The sequence below is a fragment of the Leptidea sinapis genome, chromosome 2 (genome assembly GCF_905404315.1).
Source record: "Leptidea sinapis chromosome 2, ilLepSina1.1, whole genome shotgun sequence".
NCBI lineage: Eukaryota > Metazoa > Arthropoda > Insecta > Lepidoptera > Pieridae > Leptidea > Leptidea sinapis.
This window is the reverse complement of record NC_066266.1, coordinates 1,278,792-1,302,675: the sequence shown is the minus strand read 5'-3', so window position 1 is coordinate 1,302,675 and position 23,884 is coordinate 1,278,792. Positions and strand designations below refer to the sequence as shown.

At 34.7% G+C, this 23,884-nt stretch overlaps 1 protein-coding gene across 1 annotated transcript; it reads left to right on the top strand.

The window, feature by feature from the left end:
• LOC126972300 (ran GTPase-activating protein 1) lies at positions 1-22,113 on the top strand. Its single transcript, XM_050818959.1, has 12 exons — positions 1-249; positions 602-789; positions 1,413-1,547; positions 3,153-3,305; positions 6,615-6,784; positions 8,131-8,233; positions 9,061-9,172; positions 11,642-11,743; positions 13,414-13,539; positions 14,972-15,081; positions 20,297-20,482; positions 21,903-22,113. The coding sequence occupies exons 1-12, from the start codon at positions 138-140 to the stop codon at positions 22,092-22,094; spliced, it is 1,689 nt and encodes a 562-aa protein (XP_050674916.1). The 5' UTR covers positions 1-137; the 3' UTR covers positions 22,095-22,113.
• The last annotated feature ends 1,771 nt before the right edge of the window (positions 22,114-23,884 follow it).

The window sequence follows — 23,884 nt, the reverse complement described above, 5'->3', positions numbered from 1 at the left end:
TGGTTGAGTACCTACCTAACAATAACAAGTAACAACGTCTATTTTAGTATTTTATTTTTTAAATAGACGCGCGATAACGTTTTTCGTATAATTTCAATTCGAATTTAAACTACCCTATTAACTATCAATAAAACAAAATGTTTTCATTTGATCTTAGTTCGATAAGTACAGCTTTATTGCACCCAGGTCGTCAGGCCAGTGGCGTTGATTTTTCGGGAAAATCATTGAAATTGAACACCGAAGATGATGGTTTGTGTCTTCTATTAACTACGATATTATTCGATATTAAATTGTTAATAAGCATTTTCTTGTGGCTTGTTTGAAGTAATTAAGATAATGTGTTAAAAATAGCTTTCTCAGAGTGTAAAACATAACCTCCTCACGAGTATCAACTTAGACATTTAACTGTGTGCATACCTAGATATATATAGCTTATAGCTATGGCTAGTAGCTTTACATGCATCAATATATGAACATATTATTTGATAAATGGAAAGAAATCATCCAGAAAACTGTTCCACATTTTTTCAATAATTATTGTTAATTATGTTGTTACTGTATATGTTATAATTGTGATTATTTATTCATCTTCCATTGACAGCAAAACCAATTGTGGATGCCATAAATGCCTGTCCAGACCTTCAGTACCTGACACTTACTGGAAACACACTAGGTATTCCAGCTGCCAAAGCAATAGCAAAGGCACTGGAGAACCACCCAGAGCTTAAGAGTGCAAGATTTTCAGACATGTTCACAGGCCGAATGAAAACTGAAATACCACCAGCACTGGTAAGTATAATTGGGTGTACACTTTTTATAAAGTGTAACTGTTTTTACACAGTTACAGTGTTTTATTTAAATGTAATATGTCATGTGTGTGTGTGTCATTCAAGCATTAGTATGTGTAATATTTATTTTTATTAAATCAATGTATGTATTAGAACATTTAATATAAATAATAGGTTTATGCACTACTCCATATTCAGTGTGTTTAACACAGTTTAAATTTCACATTCATCCTCAATTTTTTTGAAATGGGTTACAAAGTTTTCGCTTTACATATTAAGTAATATATTGATAGATCCTTGGTTGCCATACAGGAGTACAGGATTGTCAATTTTACAAATTACATGACACATATGATGAGTTTACTATGTAATTTATTTGGCCGCTAATCCACAATAGATATGGATTTTCATACATATACAAATTATTTTTGTGCTTACAACTGCAGAATAAAGTGAGCAAGTGCACGTACAGTTTTTTAAATTGCATACTAAAGGGAGCCTTTTGTTTCAATTGATTACAGTTAACAATAATGGTTTACTTAATTAAGACTAAGTCCCTCAGTTCAGTATGCCTCGAGCACTGCTCGAATTCCTTCTATTGGACACTTTTTTATTTGTTTCCAGGCTGCATTAGGAGATGGTATGATACAAGCTGGTGCAAGACTCTCCGAGTTGGACCTGAGTGATAATGCATTTGGACCCATCGGAGTAGAAGGACTTGCTAAGTTGTTGCAGAGTGAAGTGTGTTCTGAACTTCAGGTTAGAGGTTTAATTACTATGAGGATGAGCCATAAATTATTTATTATTATATGTTGACTTAAGTTCCTGTATCCCCTAGCTGGGGCAGAGGGCATCCACAGTGCATATCCATCAAGATTGGTCCTGAGCATCTCTCTTAATTTCACTCCAAGTCTTCCCAATGTCTGTTGCTTCGTCAATGACAGTCTGCCCCAGATTTGCTTTGGATGGCCACATTCCCTTGAGGGTTCCAGTTTAGGGCTTGCCTCGGTATATGGTTGGGATCCCTCCAGACTCACAGAGTGTGTGGCCTATCCAGCTCCATTTGCGGCGTTTTATCTGTTGGTAGATTTGGACTTCATGACAGCCAAAGATTATTATATTTTTGTCAGGCCAGTAAATACCGATGATATTTTAAAGGCATTGGTTAACGACAACCTGAAGTTGATGAGAGATGGGCTTGGACCAGGACAATCAAAGCTGTTCAGAGGTGCTTTTACGTTATTGTATGTGGTAGCAGATTATGGTTCTGGAAGACATGAAAATTTCGTTTAGCATCTATTCACAACCTCTTTCTTGTTTTTGAATTTTAGAGCTCAAAACTGAGAAATATCTCATTTGTTTATCTAAATGTTTAATAGTATTAAGAGAGTTTTAGACTAGAAATGGGCTCAATCAATATTTTTTACTGATTGTGCACTTATTCCTGTTTCTGATAGCTTTTTTGTGTATCCACTGTGCAATTTGGCAAAAAAATATATATTAGGGTTGCCAGGATATAAATCCAATGGAAAGAACCATTTACCCTCACCACAATGTCCATGGTTTATAAGCAACACTCTTGTGAATCCTCTGGTTTGACAAGAGAGTATGGAGCGTGATGATCAAATACAACCAAGTGTATACATACACTTTTTACGAATACTATTTTCTTTTTTGCCTCGGAAAACCCATGAAAACATGCTCTCAAAGGTCATGAAATGTTGGGTAAAATAAAATAATAATATAAATGGAACTTTTACACAAATCCTAATGTAAAAATACAGTAATTACTTGTTACACTTCATCTCAGTGGCAACTGCAACCATGTTTGGAGCCATACCTTGAGAAACTTATTACTTAATTTATACTATTGCCCTCACCAAAAATTGTAAAGTTGTGAAAGAGTGACATCTTATTTAATTATTACTTAATACAGAAAACCTAATAGAATTCTTTAGATAAGGAGGTTATTATATGATTTAAGTCATGTTGACTACGAAAACTATTTATTGATGTGATGTTAAAATAAATATAATAGAATTGTTGTTCATCTCTAAGTTTTTCTTGCGTTGAGTTAATAGGGTAATAATATATAATAGCATGCAATACTTTTTTTCAAAGTCACAAAGAAAAGTAGAACGAGAGAATTTTAACTCCACTTGTGTGTTAGAACCTTGAGGGACCATAGGTCACTAGAACGTGGAACTCTCTGTGTGCACGGGGTCAAATTTATAAGCATGTCCAAAGTACTAAAAATATAATTAATTATATTGTGGCACATCATTGATTGTTTAGAGTGATCAAGTTGGGTTTAAGCTCTTCTATTGGATTTGAACAGGGCAGTAATTATCATTTTATTTTCAGGAACTAAGACTGAATAACAATGGGCTTGGTATAACAGGAGGAAAACTATTAGCAAAAGCTTTATCAGCAAGTCCGAAAAAATTGAAAGTGTTTATAGCTGGTAGGAATCGTCTTGAAAATGATGGTGCTAAGGCACTAGCTGTTGTTTTTCAGGTAATTTTTTCATAATAATAAACTTTTGATTGTGAATGTTTGAAAAAATAATTACAACACTTTACTTTCTTATTATTATTAAAACCAAAAAAAAAATATGATTCAAAATGATCAAATATGATTTCAATGACTAAAGATATTTTGACTTTACACTTTGGTCAAGTGTACAAGATTATCATGTGATTGCCATTTTAGTGCATGTGTTTTACTTTTAAACCAATATTGATGTTAGACATAACTGGCAAGCCTTTACACATAGAGAAATAGAAATAATTACTAATAATAAGTGAATTTATTTTTATTTTTATTTATTGGGGTGACAACAAACAGTGATACATTAGATCTTACTCACTAAAATACATTATAATGTGATACTTAATGTGCCACCAATTAACCATAAATTATTATTATATGATTATTATTAATCTAATATATAAAATTCTCATGGTGTTTGTTACCAAAGTCCGCCAAAACGGCTAAACTGAGTTGTATGGAATTTTGTGTGCATATCGGCTAGGTCTGAGAATGGGCCAACATCTATTTGTCATATGCCTGATAAGGGTGGGACCTATAAATATTTTTTATAATTTTTTTTGACAATTTTTTTAAATATTATTTTATTATGATTCAGCATTGAAACATACATACAACTTAAATTTTCGCCTCTCTACTAATAATAATAAAGCCTTTTATTCAACTGAAAACAACAATACAATATCTTATATCTAACTTAAATAAAATCCAGGTAGTCTTCAGCTTTTTGCCATTTGGCATAAGCCTCCTCCAACCTTTTCCACTCCTTTCTGTCCTTGGTAACCCGGCTCCAGGGCACTCCTGCAAATTTGGCGGGGTCTTCCTCTGTTTCTTATGCTATTTCTAGGATACCATTCTGTGACCTTTATGTTCCACTTCCCCTTCCCTCTACTCATATGTCCAGCCCATTTCCATTTCAGTTTCCTGATATTTGTTCCTATGTCTCGAACCTCACCCACCCGCCTCTCTACTATCAACACCTATTTTTGTAGAACGATTTTTATATTAATCTGTTCCATTCACCGATCCGCAATAGAGTTGCAAGATGGCAATCGAATGCAATAATTGTAGTACGATAAATTTTATGTACGATATATTTGGTAGGTCTGACAATCGGTCGTCATCTATTTTTTTTATTGTTAATTTTAAGTATCGATTCTTTTTTACTTTATATGGCAATTTTAATATTAGTGACATGAAAAAACATTATGTATTTTATTTCCATTCGAATCAATTCCTTTACATTATATTTATTGTGCATAGTTCGGGCTCGTCATTTAGAGGGCAGATAAATATTATCCAAAATCTAAATATCACCATTTAAATGATACAATAGTATATTTCAATACGAGTGCGGAAAGCCTGTCATTGCAGAGTTCCGACAAATGTCTACCCGAGCCGAGGCGCAGCCGAAGGTCAGAACAAGTTGCAATGACGGTTCTGCACGTGTCATCAACTATTTTTAATAAAGTTGCGAAAAAATTAAGTAATTTAATAGAATAATAAACACAACAAAACCTCAACTAACTAAAATGGCGCCAACCGTAAAAGAATATAAGCACAGATTTTTTTTGTTTTCTTCACCCATACCTATGCCCATACAGCCAAGTCTTCAGTAGATTTTTTTTATTGACATGAAATGAAAATGAAATTTAATGAGATGAAATGAAATGAAACCTAATCTAACTCATTGAATGAAATAATTAAATCTGATATTGAAACAAATTAGTTGCTTCTTTTTAGAAATACATATTTGCATGAATCATAAAAACTTCGTGGTTGGTTTTTTCTTTTTAATAGACATTATTTTAACAGTTGGGAAAGAGAACGCACGAGTTCGGAAAAGGTAAAGAAAAAGCTCGAGTATGTAATAGCCCACATCCCGAACACTATACGTCACTATACGTCGTATTAAAAAATAATTATCATAATGCTAATCAAATTAGTATAATGTAATATTTGGATTATGGATTTTATGTTTCATGCATATATAGTTGAGTGAAATTTAATGAAATAAGGATTTTATTATATTTCATAATATTTGCTATCCTGTACTTGTGACTTGTAAATTTATAATGGAACTGCTATTTTATAGACAATTGCGAAGTGTTTCAGCATTGAATTATGAATAAGTATTGAATTGCATATAAGTACTTGACCATTAAATTGCGAAAAGTATAACTTTATATTATATTTTTTATAATAATTTTAATTTTAAATTTAATTAAATATTATATTTTTTTATAAATGCTAATATAATGGTCGCAAAATACCTTTATTTATTTATTTACGGTGTGTGTGGATTGATGCATCTACTGTGGCCTTCTGAATTATTGTTGATACAGTAATATTCAGCCATGATCTGTACTCAATAACTCTTGTTTTTGCGTAGATATTAATTTACATTTTTTTACTTGTGTAAAGCGTTGAGTATTTGTAGTTTGAGTATTATTGTTGCATCTCTTTACATATATTGTAACTGAAATTATTTGTGAGTGAGTGATTGTCTCAATGAGTTTCACGTGACATACAGATGATAAAACTATGATTTTAATTTTGCAAATACTTATAAATAATTCTCATGTCGTTTATAACAATTTAGTATTGTATTCGTATTTTCTTAATTAAGGTAAAAGCTGTATAAAACTATAGTTTCATAATTTCATTTTTATACATGAAACTGACCTATTGGCTAATCAGAGCATATTATATCATAAAATTCATTCCTTTTAAGGGCATGCAGGTTTTATAATGACATTGTTAGAGACTGTAGCATAGATATAGATTTATTTAATACAACGGTAACGAAATTAAAACACCAACTCAGCAAAAAGATTTTCGAAAAATATCGACAATAATCCCTGAATTTATATAAAATTAAATAGGTAAAATATAATTTAAATAAATTTATTATTAAGTATAATATAGTGTAAAGTATTCAATAAATGTCAGCCTTTATTGCATGTAGATGCACGTCCGTTTATGTATTAATTTTTTATGTATAGTAGATAAACATTCTTCAATAAACTAACGAATCTTTCTTACCATGTCGCTAGATCTATTTAATCTAGCTAATCTAGTTACTATTTATTATGTAATTAGCTAGTAAATATCTGTGAAAACTTGTAAATAGCCCTTTATGTAAATATTTCCCTAACTATTATTGTATTTAGCTGTAAGTTTTCCAATTACAATAAAATAAAATAAAATAAAATATTTCTCAATATAAAAATTGTTGTCGGTAAAGAATAAAATCTAAATATAAATTTGTTTCAGAATATGGGCACGCTTGAAGAAATAGCCATGCCCCAAAATGGAATATACCACGTTGGAATATCAGCGTTATCAGATGCATTCCAAGTGAATCCCCGATTGACATGTCTGAACCTTAATGATAATACTATTGGGCCTAAAGGTGCGGCCGCCATCGCAAGAGCATTACCAAAGTTTGTATACTTGTCATTTTTGAGGTTCCTGGGTAATATATAATCTTGCAACAACTACTACGACTAACTTATTATTTGGGATTTAATTTTAAGTTGTTAGTCCTAAGACTAAGACCTTTTTTTGAAGTGAAATCTTCTGTAGCCTCCTTGGGTACTTTTTGGTAGGGGAAAGCCTTATGTGTTCGCGTCACTGCTCATAGCTGGCGCACGCCTTAAATAAATAATTTAAAAAATGTATAAATATATAGAGTAATACACTTTTAGGATGGATGACATCGCGAGTTCACGTCACCGTAATGCTTATACAAGTATATATGTAGCTATACAACTTACATGTTGCGCAACATTAGTGCTGTGTTTATTTTATAAGTGAGATGAATGGATTTAGTGAAAAGTTCAATGTGTATATACTTTGCATTGTTGAGATAGTGTTTTTGTTTGATTAATATATTATTGTAAATAAGTTTATAAAATAAATTGAAATTAATAATTTTATTATTTTTAAACATTATGTAATTTCAAATTTTAATGCTTAAAGTTCTAAGCTTTCACTTCTACTGGCAGTCTTTACTACTGCCAATGCTTTTGTTTAATAATAATAATAAAAGCCTTCATTCACTGACCATGCATTTTAACTATACTACTTACTAAACATGTTATCTTAAATCTATTAAATATATATGAAATAAAATTATGTTAATGTACAGCAACCACTTTATTGGTCAGGTTGTCTTTCGACATAGGCTTCCCCCTGTTTCTTCCACTTATCTCTATCTCGAGCTAACCTTCTCCATTCTGTTGGTAATTCGTCCTCTCATCTTTTAATTTGACGTCCTCTTTATCATTTGCCATTTCTAGGGTTCCACTCTAATACATCCTTTGTCCGATCTCATTATATGTCCAGTCCAATTCCATTTGAGTTTTTTTATTTTCTCTAATACATCGCGCACCTTTGTCGTTTTCCTTATTTTTGAGCTTGTCCACTGATGCCCTAGCTTTATGTTTAACATATTTCGTTCCATGTTGTGTTCACAGACTAAGAGCTTTTGATTGTTTTTGCTCGTAGCAGGCCAGGTTTGGCACCCATAAGTGAGACAAGGCAGGATGCTGGTGTAGTACAATTTACTTTTCACAGGCATTGGTATTGTTTCGTTTTTGTTTAATAGATTTCATTTAATAATACATGCTCAATAATCTCTTGCTTGTAGAAGTGCTGCCTAAAATAGATCTATCAATTCAGAAATGCAAGATTCAACATGCAGGAAATGGGCTAGTATACCCTACTACAAAAATCATACGGTAATTCATCTAAATGAATAAAATCTATTAATAAACTTTGTTTTCAGATTAAAACAGTTGAAATCAATAAACTTTGGTGACTGTTTATTAAAGAGTGCGGGAGCTATTGCCTTAGCGAAGGGCTTAAAAGACAGTTCTATGCCATTGCAGGTAACTTTAAATTATTATTATTTCCTGTGAACGAAAAACTTTATTGACATCTTATACAAATATAATATTGAAAAGAAAAATTATCATCAATTTATAAGTCGGAATATGTCCGGATGGTTCGCTTTTAGATCTTAATAATAATTATTTAGAAAATATATGATAATTGAAATTTTTAATATATGAAAATATATGATAAATGGTTTTAACATTTGATACTACTATTTGTATGCATCTGATAAAATGTAAAAGTGTTTTTTCGTCTCCTATTTGTCAGATCTATGTGTACACAACTACTGAACCATTTAGCGGGGAGTCCTGTACTCTGGTGTTCACCATAGAATAACTATTATTACAATATAATTTATCATTACCATGCAGACACACCCTTGAATGATGTTCAGATTTATCATGGTCTTGACATCTTCATACAAACGAAGGAGTCTATATATATTATGCAAGCCCTTTAATTACCTGCACTTTGGTTGCACTGAGCTGGAAGACTTTCAGTACATTCCTGAACTAACTGTTTAATGTATGCCTTTCTCAATGCAGCTAATAATATACAGGATGTAATAGTTAAGTATGACCAGGAGATTATTCCGTAACTATTACAGATAAGTATCAAAAAACTTTAAACTGATATGAAAGTTTGTTACCTAATTAGTAAAATGACATCAATATCTTTTTTAAAACGAGTAGTATCCTAAAATATGATATCCAACCCTCCCATACATTTACTATGAAATTTGGATTGGAGAATCCTGTATAACTAATAATATATGCAGTCTAAAAGGGCAAGTCAAATCATACCATATTATTTATTTCAGTCCCTGGACTTAAGTCACAATGAGATTGGCAAAGATGCTTGTATGGAGGTTGTGGATGCGATAAGCTCTTCACCAGACAGCAAGGATCGACTCACCCGTGTCACACTGGCAGGTAATATATTTTTTTTATATGGAAGAGAGGACAAACGATCATATGGGTCACCTGATGTTAAGTGATCACCGCCGCCTACATTCTCTTGCAACAACAACAATAAAGTTTACGCGCTTTTTTTGAATGTTCACATGTTGTATCGTCCTGGAAACACCTAACAACGAAACTCATTCCACACTTTGGTCGGAAGTGGAAGAAAGTTCCTTGTAAAACCGCACTGTGGAGGAACGCCATAAATCCAGATAGTGGGAATGATATCATAATATGTGGCGTGTTGTGGAAATGTGGAATTCGGCTTATCTATCAAATAATAACGTCATTCACTGGAAAGATCACATGAAAGTAGGAAGGATTGTAGGGGCCACTTTGTATTATAGTATTTGTTCATTGTAGATAGACACATGAATATTTTAATGATAGTTACCATTTCATAATATTAACATTAAGATAAACTGCTTGAATTGTCTGAAATACGATAATATATGCTTTAGATACCCACAGGCAGTTTTCCCAAACACTGCTTGAACCAAACCCTGCTGCCAAATTCAAAAATCACACTGCACACCGTAAACAATTCCCCCCACTATATTTTTAAGATTCTTAAACTATACTTTAATCTGCTTGTGGCGGCGACGTGGGATGTGTCATTCCCTTCCCTAAAATATGGTCGAGGGAGGCGATGACTGGCACATGCGTCATGCTCGTGAACACGGGTGCTACTTGTGGTGGCAGGATGATCCTGTTACAAGAAACTGCTTCATGTTTTTAAAATTAAATTTGTATTTTTTACAATCTCTAATACAATGCTCACAAATTACGTTTTTTTAAGTAAGTGATCACCGCCGCCCACACTCTCCTGCAACACCAGAGGAATCACAAGAGCGTTGCCGGCCTTTAAGGAAGGTGTACGCGCTTTTCTTGAAGGTACCCATGTCGTATCGTCCCGGAAACACCGCACAAGGAAGCTCATTCCACAGCTTCGTGGTACGAGGAAGAAAGCTCCTTGAAAACCGCACTGTGGAGGACCGCCACACATCCAGATGGTGGGGATGATATCCTAACTTGTGGCGTGTCGTACGAAGGTGAAATTCGGCGGCAGGAATCAGGTTGAACAGCTCTTCGGAACACTCCCCGTGATAAATGCGGTAGAAGACACACAATGAAGCGACGTCTCTACGCAACGCCAAGTGATCCAGCCGTTCACAGAGTACTGGGTCCCCGACAATTCGAGCTGCTCTGCGTTGCACGCGGTCAAATGGATCGAGCTGATACTGGGGTGCGCCAGACCAGAGATGACAGCAATACTCCATGTGAGGCCGGACCTGCGCTTTGTAGAGTGCTAGAATGTGGGCCGGCTTGAAGTATTGCCGTGCTCTATTTATGACGCCCAGTTTCTTTGAAGCCAGTTTGGCTTTGCCCTCCAGATGGCCACGGAATTGGCAATTGCTCGAGATTTCGAGACCCAGTATTCCGATACTAGGCGAGGCTTTAAGGGAAGTGTTCTCGAAGAGCGGTGATACGGCAAATGGGGTTTTTTTAGTGGTAAACGCGTATACTTGAGTCTTCGGGGGTTTAATTGGACAAGGTTCAACTTACCCCATTCCGCGACCTTCTCGAGAGAGGACTCGATAGAAGACACAAGTTTCTCCCGGCACTGGTCGACGTTTATTTATTTCCGGTGTGTGTTGATTGATGCTTGTACTGTACTCAATAACTCTAGTTGTTACGTATTAATTTACATTTCATTTTTCGAATTACTCGAGTAATTTCTTTTAAGTAATTGACGTTTGAGTATTTTTATTGCGTCACTTTACATATATTGTAGTTTAAATGATTTATAAAACGATGAAACTGTTAATATTGATATAAAAGAGTGGGAATGAGTTTCTTGCCACTTCTTCTCATTAAAACTCAACCTTTTGGGAAGTGGTGGTAAATGTTAAATCAAAAGAAAACTTGACATTCATAAATGCCATTTCCTTGAGCTACATAAAACTTTAATATTAAATTGTGGTATACCTTCCACAGAAGCCATAGAAGGAAGAATAGAATAAGAAGTACAAGAAAAGAGTGATTTTGATTTGATATGAATCAGATATGTTGTTAGTTATCACATGAGTTATATGAGACAGATCATTTAGTAGAGAATTTTATTATCATATTTCATTTTAGTTTCACATACAATAATTCTGTAGTTGTAGCAACCACCTGAGAGTCAATAATGACATACTAAGATTTACGATCCATGTAAAACTGGAACGGTTGGCTCAGTTGATAAGATCGTTCAGGCGGAACCCGAGAGGTCGCGGGTCTATAGGTACCGCATCGTTCATAAATTTTGATTACAAATTTAATATGCATAATTAATCCAGAGTTGAGGCATATCTCTTTAAAAATAACAAATTGTTTTGAATAATAATTATTTTTAAATTTAGTATTTATAATAAACTAAAACACATTTATTCCCAGGAAACAGTCTTGGTGGCGCTGCCAACAAGAAAGTGATGAAGGACAAATTAGGCGCCGCTGCTGAGCTCAGTGATGATGAGGGATCTGATGATGAAGATGAATGTAAGTATATAAGTGATATAATAGTAATTATTGTAATCCTATAGTAAGCATACTGCATGCACGAACTAAGGTGAGATTATATATTGTTTAAGTAATTACCCAACGAGTCTGCTCGGGTACGTGAAAATAATAATATATAATCATCCTAAATGAAAATTCCAACAAAAAAGTACACAAACTAAAATTACATCGTCGACGTAAACAAAAATGTTCATAAAATTAAAAGTTCTGGGCCAAACGATGTAATTTTTTAATGGGACCAAATGGCAACTATTCCCCATCAATCTAAAGAAATATCACGTGAATCGGTTCATAAATCTCAGCGAAATTAGTTTAGATAATAAAATATAGCAATCGAATTGAGAAACCTCTTTTTTGAAGTCGTTTAAAAACGGAGAATAAGATTTTTGGATAAAGATAAAAAAGGCATATATTATGGATATACAATGTAGAAATTACTTTTTATGATTAAACATTTTAAGTGATTCTTTATTTAAATTATACTATATTATGCAATATTTATTACTCGTTCATATTTAAAGCATTTTTTTTTAAATTTGAATAAATAACAAAACCACAACTATATGGTTACTTCGTAATGATTGTGCGTTTATTGTACCGTGAGCAGTGTGGAGCCAGAATAGCGGCAGGTTTATGTTTCGCTATATTTTATACTATTATATATTATACCTGAAACAAATATACATGTTGTTACCACTATAGAGGATAAATACAGATTCATTTAAGTCCTGTAACCCCTAGGGCAAAGGATATCCACAGTGCATCTCCATCGCAATCACAGATAACAGTCCGGCGCCAGGTTTACTTTGGACGGCCACGTTTGCGTTTTCCTCGAGGGTTCCAAGACCAAACCTCCGAGGATTTGCCTTGGTATATGGTTGGGATCCCTCAGGTGTGGCCTATCCAGCTCCCTTTGCGTCGTTTTATCTGTTGAAAAAAACATATCTTTAAATATACTTACATTTTTTTTATTTTATATAATTTGACATTTAGAAATCTAAGAGAAAGATTAGCCAAATGTCAAAGGGCAATGGAGAGGAGCATGTCAGGCTCGAAAAGTAGGGATAGAGTAAGAAACATTTTCTCCCAATCAAAAACTAAACTCACCGACATTCTGAAAAGAATACACCTATAGAAATGGAGGCGATTTGATGCGAGACACAAAACTAAAATAGAGCCAGGCAGTGACGGAATGGTATCCAAGGTATGGCAAGTGAAGCCGCGGTAGGCAAACTACCAGATGGGAGGATGAAATAAAGTTAACAGCGGGTCCTAACTAGAGGAGATTCACGCGAGATAGATTCACGCGGAAACAAAGTAAAACTTTGGAGGAGGCCTATGCTAAGAGATATTTTGTAAATTGGATTTAAAAATTATTGTATGTATATTGTATATAGTTTCTGAATAAATGGGATAATTATTATTAATAATACAAAAAAGAGTGCCACTGTCTTTTTTTTCTCTCATATATACATTGTTATTATAGCTGTGTAACGAGTACTACTAAAAAAAATCTTAAGTCAAATTTTCCTTAAGAATAGACTCTGATATGTCAAAAGATTGATAAATATTTTTGACTTAGTGATACACCTATTATGGTAAAATTCGGCTAACTTGATATAATCAGTTAAGAGAACAACTTTCTCCAGATGTCTCAGATTCAGAAGAACCAAGCGAAGGTTCAGACGATGATGGCTCTTCAGAAGACAGCGCCACGGAAGACGCTCAGCATATGGATACAGTCCTCGATATATCGGATATGTTGAAGACTTCAGGTAAGTTTTTATTACAATAACGCGTTGTGTTTTTTTCATGACAAAAAAAGAGGAGACGAGCAGGGCGTTCAGCTGATGGTAATTGATACGCCCTGCGCATTACAGTGTAGGATTCTTGAAAAACCTAAAAAATCTGAGCGGCGTTCATCACCTTGAGACATAAGATGTTAAGTCTCATTTGCCCAGAAATTTCACTATCTGCGGCGCCCTTCAGGCCGAAACAATAATGCTTGCTTCACGGCAGAAAAAGGCGCCGTTGTGGCCCCTGTAGTGTTTACTTATCTATTTAAGTATTACTTATTTATTAATCTAATATATAAAATTCTCGTGTCGCGTTGCTTGTTACCAAACTCCGCCAAAACGGCTAAACCGTTTTGTATGAAATTTTATGTGTGTTTATCCTGTGCAATTTAGCCTCCCACTCGAACTGTGCGAACTAAATCACCTATAAAGAAGTGGTAAGGTACATAGTTAATGCGTATATGCGTTCGATTTGTCGACTGAATTGGCTGTAAAATAAGGTGCACGAATGGAAAAGATGCTCCGCGTGACAATGGCATAACACTATTGTCTCGTTAGTGGAACTTTGCTGCGTTTTTAAGCTGATGTTTGTTTTTGTAGCTTAGAAAGAAAAGTGATTTATAATATTAATAGGGAAGATTCATATTTTTTTAAAATTGATAATGAGAAATGTAACATGTTAAATAATAAAATGTTATAAATATATGTATAATCGACGCGTACACTAACGCATGCCATTTTGAACCGCTTACGGTCGTTCCCAATATTCAGTGATTCATCTCTTGCTTGAGATTAAAATCATAACTATCGCTGACTTTTCTGTCCCAATAAACTTATCGACGGTAACTCTCCTTATCCGTACACGCTGTCTGTCAATCGGACGACGTATAGCTTACCAGCAATAGAAGTTTGTATGGAAATTGCAATTCACGCGTCCCAATATAAGGCGATAAGAATGACTTATCGGGTATATTGCGACAACTCCAGATTATTGACAGCTAATTACTGACAGTAGAAGGTAGTAATTTATCTCTATCTGTAGATAGTATATTGGAAACTGCCGTTAGTGTGCACGAACATTGACGTCATAGTTCATAACAAGAAACAAATGGAAGAGGATTGGTTTAAAATTAACATTGTATATGCCGCCATTCTTTTACTTCTACTTATTAGTTATGTGACTTTTATTTACAATATGAATAAAAATAATCCTAAATAAAAAATATATCAAAAAAATGAAAAAGGACTCATAAAATCTAAAACGTTGTTAAAAGGACTCAGTAGGTACTTAGTTTATACCGGTTAATAATCTACCAATCTACAAAGTCTAGATTTTGTTAATTACTGGACTACTAGATTTAAATAATTTAAGAGGAATTGAAACGTTTTACAAAATGTACTCAAATTTCAGATGCTCATGCGGTGGAATCAAATGTTGGTGAATTCCTCCTAAAACCAACAATACAAAATTTGGAGAAACTGGGTTCTGATGGTGCTGTTCTCATTGACACACATTTACAGGTATTAACTATATATATACATCATTACTGCTTAGATACCAGCGGTACTATTTGACATCTACTAATGCTATTTAGAGATAAGATTTCATGAAAAAAAAATAATAATATATCATATCTATACTATCTGATACCATGCGACTTCCGTCTGCGTAGGACTTCAACGTGCGCAGTTTATAAAATATTTTATATTTTGTAATTCTATGGTCCTCTATATACAGTATGTATTGTATTGTATTTATGAATCAAATGTAGCCACATACTTGTTATAACATTTGCTGACGATATACAAAACATGAAAAAAATCGGTGCTCTACTTAGGTCAAAAAGTAGACTTTTAATTTTGAGCGAATATTAACATGCTGTACATTGTACAATCGGGTCACGAGGTCACTGGGTCAACTCTCAATGATTCAATGAACTTGAATCGTTGCACATCAAAATGCGATGTTGCCATCCCGCGTGCTTCAAGTTCAAAGACGCTGGTCGTTTGTCGGATAGAACACAAGCGATGTTGCCTGTTCGCTTCTCGCGGTGACTTCAAACGTGTCGGACCGTCCTAAAGTGAAAGAACGGACGGGCTTGGGGTAGGGCGCAACCTATCTTATTACTATTCTTATAAAGGAAATAATACCCGATTCAAAAAGCTATTTAACTTTAAATACTTAGCGCACAGTTTTTCTAGAAATATCGGAAAAAACCTTAAATTACTACGCTTACTAAATTACTTAAACTTAAATACTTAGTGTATTTAATGAAATGAAATGAAAATGAATTTATTTTAAACAATTTTTTTTTGTTTAAGTAATAAACAGATAATAATTATAAACAACGGAGAAATAAACAATAACGTTTTTTAATGTCTTACATGTTATGTAATACAAAGCAATCTAATTTTTGAAAACCTTATCAACTTACCCGTTGCTACTCAGGTTTTATTAAACGGACAAATGAGCGAACAGGACACCTGATGTTAATTGGTCACCGCCGCCCACATTCTCTTACAACACCAAAGGAATCACAGGAGCATTGCGGGGCTTTTAGAAAGGTGTATAGGCTGATTTTAAAGATATCTATGTCAAGGAAGAAAAAGGCGCTTCTTTGAAAAAGGCACTGTAAGGGAACGCCTGACATCCTGATGGTGGAGATGATATCGTAATTTGTGGCGAGTCGTGCGAAAGTGGAATTTGGCGGCAGGAATCAGGTCAAGCAGTTGTTGGGAAACTCTCAGCAACGCCAAATGATCTAACCGTTCACAGAGCACTGGATCCCCGACAATTCGAGCAGCTATGCGTTGCACGCGGGCATTAGGTTCTAGCTGATACTGATGCCGTCAGTTGTTTCACCAATATGTTGTGGATATGTATGCTAAAATTGAAACGGAACGTTTGCTATTTCTCCGTTTGAATCATACTGAACTACGCTCTGAAGAAAATGTTCATTTGCGAGATGCAGTTGTAGATGACGGTACTACAACCAACGTTGGAAAGCTAACTATTTTGCCATATTCATACATTCGCAGTCCGCGTCACATGCAAGACTATGCTCAAGATACAATGTCATATTTTCGTCATTAGGGGCGTCCAGATTTTTTTATCACTTTCACATGCAATCCAGCTTGGGACGAGATACACAATCACACGTGGATAGGCATGACATTATAGCACGTGTTTTCCGACAAAAGCTTAAATCGCTGATGGATTTCATCGTGAAACATGAAGTATTTGGATCTGTGCGCTGCTGGATGTATTCAGTGGAATGGCAAAAGAGAGAATTGCCACATGCGCATATTCTAATCTGGCTCTACAATAAAATAACTTCAGACAAAATCGACAATGTGATATGCGCTGAGATTCCACGGGCTGCATGCAGTTATTATCAAAAACATGATACATGCACCATGTGGTACACTAAATCCAAATTCACCATGCATGGTAGATGGGAAATGCTCTAAGCAAAATCCTCGAGCATTCACTGCCAACACAGTAATAGGCGACGATGGATTTGTTAATTTGGCAACTATACGCATGCAAAATGGTGATATTGATATAGACAACCGTTGGGGGTCCCATATTTTCCTTTGCTGTCAAAAACATATAAAGCCCAGATAAACTCAATTAAATACATCTGTAGATATGTTAATAAAGGCAGCGATATGGCAGTTTTTAGTGTGCAATCAGATAATTGTGACAAAAATGCAGTACGTGATATAGATGAAATTGCTCAATTTCAGGCTGGAAGATACATAAGCAGCAATGAGGCTGCATGGCGAATTTTTTCATTTTCATGCATGAACGCAATCCAGCTGTGGCTCTTTTGGCAGTACATTTAGAAAATGAACAGCGTGTTTATTTTACAGATGCAAATGTGCAAGAAAGAGCCCTTAATCCACCTGGTACAACTCTGACTGCTTTTTTCACCTTATGCCAGGACGACGCTTTCGCCAGAACACTGATGTATTCAGAAGTTCCCTCTTATTACACGTGGAATGTAAATAAAAAATTAATCGTACGACGCAGACGAGGGGAGCCAGTCGACGGTCAACCTGGCATTTTCAAAGAAAATACAATTGGTAGACTTTATACAGTGCATCCCAATCGAGATGAATGTTTTTTCCTTCGCATGCTATTGGTAAATGTGCCTGGTCCTAGATCTTTTCAGCAATTAAAAATAGTTGACGGCGTCACACATGCCACTTTCCGCGCTGCGTGTCAAGCTCTGAATTTATTAGAAAATGACCAACACTGGAATATATGCATTAACGAGGAGTGCAACACTGCACATCCAAACCAACTTCGCGCATTATTCGCAACTATATTGACCACTTGCTTTCCTTCATCTCCCACAGAGTTATGGGAAAGATATCGATCGCATATGGCTGAGGATATTTTGCATAGAGTACTCCTTGAAAATGCCAATATGACCTTAGAATTTACAGAAGGCATTTACAACGAAGCATTGATAAATATTGAAGACAAGTGCTTAGCTTATGGCAAATAAAGTTCTTATTCAATTAGGAATGCCAGCACCAACCCGAACTGCGACTGCTGAATTTGATGTAGATTTACGCCGTGAACATTCCAAATTTAACGCGTTAACAGAAAGGCATTTATGATCGCATAAAGTAAATGATAAATAACGGAGTTAGGGGGATATTCTTCTTGGATGCGCCAGGTGGAACTGGGGTAACATTCCTCATTAGATTGATTCTAGCAACGGTTCGATCAAAAAATGACATAGCCTTAGCTCTTCATCTGGAACAGCTGCGACATTGTTATTAGGTGGAAGAACTGCGCATTCAACTCTAAAGTTGCCATTAAACATGCAAATCATCGAGACTCCTACGTGCAATATTTCCAAAGCATCCGGTATGGGAAAAGTATTACAAAAACGTAAACTAATTGTTTGGAATGAATGCACGATGGCACATAAAATATCGCTTGAAGCTCTTGATCGATCGTTACGAGATTTGCGTGGAAACATTCAACCATTCGGGAATGCATTGATATTGCTCGCAGGAGATTTTAGGCAAACATTGGCTGTAATTTCTCGATCGACACCAGCCACCATTCAACAACTATGGCGGCACGTACGTGCATTGCAGTTGACTACGAATATGCGTGTCCAGTTGCAGAATGATCCATCAGCTGAGGTATTCTCACGACAGTTACTGGAAATTGGAAACGGACAGCTGCCAGTCGATGAAATGTCTAGACGAATATAATTTGCCGATCATTTTTGTAATTTAGTAACATCGAAAGAAGAACTGATTGAAAAAGTATTTCCTGACATTCAAATAAATCATAGAAATCACGATTGGCTCAGTGAGAGAGCAATATTTGCCGCAAAGAATAAAGATAGTCTATAAACTTAATAATGTTATTCAATCCAGTATTCAAAGTGATGAAATTACAAGTCCATAGACACCGTTGTGGAAGCAGATGAAGTAGTTAATTATCCAAAGGAATTTTGAAACTCACTTGATCTGCCAGGGATGTGGTATCCCATCACATATACTTAAGTTGAAAATAGGTGTGCCAATTATCCTATATATTAATCAGCCAAGACTCTGCAACGGCACGCGTTGCAGTTAAGAAATTGATGAATAACTTATTAGAAGCAACGATTTTAAAGGGGCCTTTCAAAGGTGAAGATGACCTCATTCCTCGAATACCCATGATCCCAACCGATACACCATTTCAATTTAAAAGATTGCAATTCCCAATTCGTTTGGCATTTGCAATCACAATCAATAAAGCTCAAGGTCAATCTTTAGGATTGTGTGGTTTAGATTTAGATGCGGATTGTTTTTCACATGAACAACTGTATTACTGTACTACGCAGACAGTGGAAAAACAATAAAATATTGTATATCCACAAGTTTTGCAAAATTAAACTTGTATGACATGTATTCTTTGTTTTGTTTCTCATTTCGCAACCATTCAATTACAATGTGCCACAGCGAAGCGTGGCAGGGTACAGCTAGTATTATATTATATTATTGTACATGTACATATTGTATATTATAGTTTATACTATACATAACATATACAATAATTTACGTAGGTTACCTATAACAGAGCCTCAGAAACGGCTGAACCGTTTTGAATGTGTAATTTCACTTACAGCTTACAAACAATAAGGTAGTTAAAATTTTTATCCAGTATGGCTGAAAATTGCACATAAATATGGCTTTAGTTATTGAAGTGCAAAACTTCTTTAGCCGCGTTAGGCATTTTTATGGGATTGCGTCACCGACACGCTCATGACTGGCGCATGCCATAAATAAATAATTTAAATTAATATATATAGTTAGAAATTTTTTGGATGGGTAAAATCTCGCTAGTTTGCGTCACCACAACGCTTATATTATCTGTAGCTATACAGCTGACATATTGTGCAATATTAGAAAGAAAGAAAAGAAATGCTGTGTATATCTTATAAATTCAATTGAATGGATTTATTGAAAAGTACTATGAGTATATATACTGTGTATTATTGAAATAGTTATTTTGTTTAATCATTATATTTTTCTAAATAAGTTTATAAAATAAATTTAAATTAATTGTCTTTAAACATTATGAAATTTCCAACAATAATCCTAAAAGTTCTAAGTTTTCTCTTGTACTGACAGTCTCTACAATTGCCAATTTTTTTTATTTACTCTGTTTTATGGTGATCAAATGATCATAATCTGTACATATTCCATTACATTACAGGCAATAAAGAAGCCAGAGAATCTTATCCAGGCATATGTGGAGGCAACCTGCTGTGTGTCAGGGTTGTCGGATCAAAGTCCAGTAGCTGCAGTGGTTGCCCGTCAGCTTTACCCTCTGATGGTTCAGCGAGCTAGTCTGCAGTGGCTGCTGACTAATGAACTGTTAAAAGCACTGCAGCTTATAAAGGTATATTTTTTTTCTAATTATTTAAAAAAAAACTAATTTTCTTGATGACCTGAATTCCTATTATTTAAAGTCAAAATCAAATAAGCTTTATTGAATAATTAGGCTTGAACTAAGCGCTTTTGAACCGTCACTTTAAATATTTCTTTTAAATTTGGTTATGTTTAGTATGAATCAATCCATCAATTATGTTGATAGTTTTATGAGTTGTTAAAGCTGCCTTTCAATAATGTTATTTGTAGGTAATATGGCAAGTGTTAAGTATAGATTAAAGTATTGATTCTTACCACATTAAAATATTTTTATTCAAAATAGAAATTAAAATCACTTATTGAATGTTTACGATTGAAGATGAAAGGGTAGAACAAGTTACAGAATTCTTATATTTGGGTAGTATGTTTACAAGAAACGGAAGATATGAAGGTGATATTGAAAGGAGAGTGACTGCCGGAAACTGTGTGAATGGAGCGCTGCATGCCTTTATAAACGGTCAGACTGTGCCAATAGAAGCACGAATGGCTGTACATAATGGAGTGCTTGTCGCCACGTTAATGTATGGAAGTGAGAGTTGGGTATGGCAGAAGAAGCATTAAAGCAGAATTAACGCAGTTGAGATGCGATCACTGCGTAGTATGTGTGGGGTAAGACTGACTGATAGAATTCCGAATGCGGTAATTCCGAGCGCGCTGTGGTTTGAAAGAGGATGTTGTGACAAGGACTGTAAAGGGAATGCTGAAATGGTTTGGACACGTGGAGCGAATGAGTGAAGAAATAATGACGCATCAAATATATAAGGCAAGTGTGTGTGGGCAAGTCGATCGCGGGAGACCTCGTAGAACATTCGACGACCAAATTGGGGACGTTTTGAGAAAAGGAGAGGTCCGAAGCACCCGCAACCGGCGAGTATATGTGAAAAGAGTAATGAATGTAGAGGAAGCGCGTGAGGTTTGTAAGGATACAAGCAAATGGCATTCTATTATCTCTGCCTACCCCGACGGGAACAAGACGTGAGTGTATGTATGTGTATCTATGTATGTTATTGAATGTCAAACCTCCATGTACACATGACCTATTCGAAATAGTATGCCTCAGACCGCAAGAAACTCAAGGGGCTTTTTTTTTCTATTAAATTATGAATTACAATGTAATATCGTACAATAAAAATTTATAATTAAATAGCCTGAGGGTGATCGCTCCATTCCCAGTCAGTGGTATCATTAAGAAAATCATTTATGTTACAATCACCTTTACTAAACGCTTTTTAACAATTCGCTTAAATGTCGTGACACATTTGTTTTGTACATTTTCTTGGATCATGTTAATAAAAGCATATACAACGCCCAATAAAATACTTACCAATTCGACTTAACCGAGAAGTAGGCATAACAAGTTAAATCTCATTGATATGATAAATATGTTTCAGTCGGAAGACAAAGCGTACAGAGTGCGGTGGTACATTCCAGCGTGTTACAAAGTACTTGCCTCTCAGATAGAGGAGGCGTATTTTCCCGCTCCAATTCGAGAAACCTTGAAGTTCTTCATCAGTACCAAGCTGCCGGTCCTGGAAGCTGATGTCAAATCTGTTGTTGAAGGATACCGTAATTTGTATACATAATAAATGATGAGCATAAAAAGGAGTTTTATTTTAACATCTAATAAAAATACACTAGAGCTTATGCGAAGTTATCGATAGATACATAGATATCTATATTAACAATTTATATAGTTATTAAGATATAGACAAGAGTTTCCCAAACATTGTTAAGAAAATTTTTGATTAAAGGCGTTTTCGGAAACGAACAATATCAACAAAAATGCACGATTTAAAACATTACCAGTCTGGTGAGCAAAATGAATGAAAATGGCTTTAAGTTTTTGTTTTGCATTTCAAGACAGACATAGTTACGACTTTGCAGGAGCATAATAAGATACACAGTACACAAACACAAATTATCACACATTCTCGTTTCACAAATGCTACTAATCGTTACTACTAGGGCTACTAACATTTATTAAAAAATATAGTAGATAGGGAAATAACTAAAATATTTCTATGATGTTTTTTACTGCTTTGAGCTTTTTTGATAGGTTTTTATTTTTAAGGAACTAGAAGGTGGTCGTTAAATCAATAAACTGTTTTTATTTACCCCCCTTTTCATAATAGTCTACTAACTTAAAGCACACTGTCTTCTTCTATTGACCTAAGTCAGAATGAGAAAAAACACTCTTAGCGGCTGTTTAAAGTTAGCGGACCATTATGAATAAGGGGTTAACAGTTTTATATTGGTTAATGTATTAACTGTTTTTCTTGAACGATAAAACCTGTTGAAAATAATAAGCTAATAAATTCAATTCTTCGGCCGTAACTCGCAATAAATGAAGCATAATTCCGACCCGTTTGCACCTATCCCTTCTCACTAAAACAGCGTAATTCAAAAGTTGACGAAGCTGCGAACGAAAAGACCTGTTGACCATCGACAAAAAACAGTTAAATTACCGTCTTAAAGGAACCCTTCTTAATACCGAACTATTTAATTTTAAATTATTAAGTTGGAGGGTCCGTAACTCCGTCGCATACTACGTAAGTCTGTTTTGGCTAGGAGCCGATCGGATTCTTAACCAATTGATATGTTTGAAACATTTCATATTTAATAAGTGGTACAAGTACCACTCTTCAAAAATTACTTGTACGTATTAAAATTACATCTGCCGCCTCTACGGCAAGCGGGGTGAATATGTTTGATGATTGAGACCTTCCCACTTAACGCAAATAAATTACTACAGGGCGTTTTTAGCAACGGCTAGCGCCATCTATGTTCAAGAGTCTATTGTAATCAGAACAACGCTTTGCGCGGTAAGTTCAAAGTCAAAGATATTTATATAATATTTGGTTTTAGGTCTACCAGTGGTTATTACTACAATAAAACTTAGCAATAATAAGAGTGAGTATGGCGTGGCATCGCATAGCAGTATTTCGATATAACAAACAAATAAAAAAAATGCTCGGTACGAATGAAATTTTATTATTATTTTCGGTTAATTACACACGTTATTCCTTACATACATAGACACACACAGTTATGATACAGTCTGTTAATCAATTCAAAGCTTTCTGATACATTGTAGCGCTGAAAAGCACGTTTTTATTAAGTATTGTTATCTTCCTCGCTAGAGAGCTCCGATAATAAACGCGTCCGATCAAAGTGCCGCCGCAAACGCTACGTCCCGCAATTTTTAAATCTGTAATATCTTCGAAAATATTCATTTAAATCATATGCTGTAAAGGGCTGTATAGATCTATATTAAATGAACAATGTATTTAAGGTATTTAATTAGATAAGGATTAATTAAATTACGTAAGCTTTTTGCATATCAATCTTATATAAATAAAATAACCTTACCGAT

Coding starts and splice junctions, on each gene's coding strand:
- LOC126972300 (XM_050818959.1), top strand. CDS start 138: ATGTTTTCATTTGATCTTAGTTCGATAAGTACAGCTTTATTGCACCCA. Junction 1,548..3,152: donor AAGTGTGTTCTGAACTTCAG/GTTAGAGGTTTA, acceptor TTTTATTTTCAG/GAACTAAGACTGAATAACAA. Junction 3,306..6,614: donor CACTAGCTGTTGTTTTTCAG/GTAATTTTTTCA, acceptor AATTTGTTTCAG/AATATGGGCACGCTTGAAGA.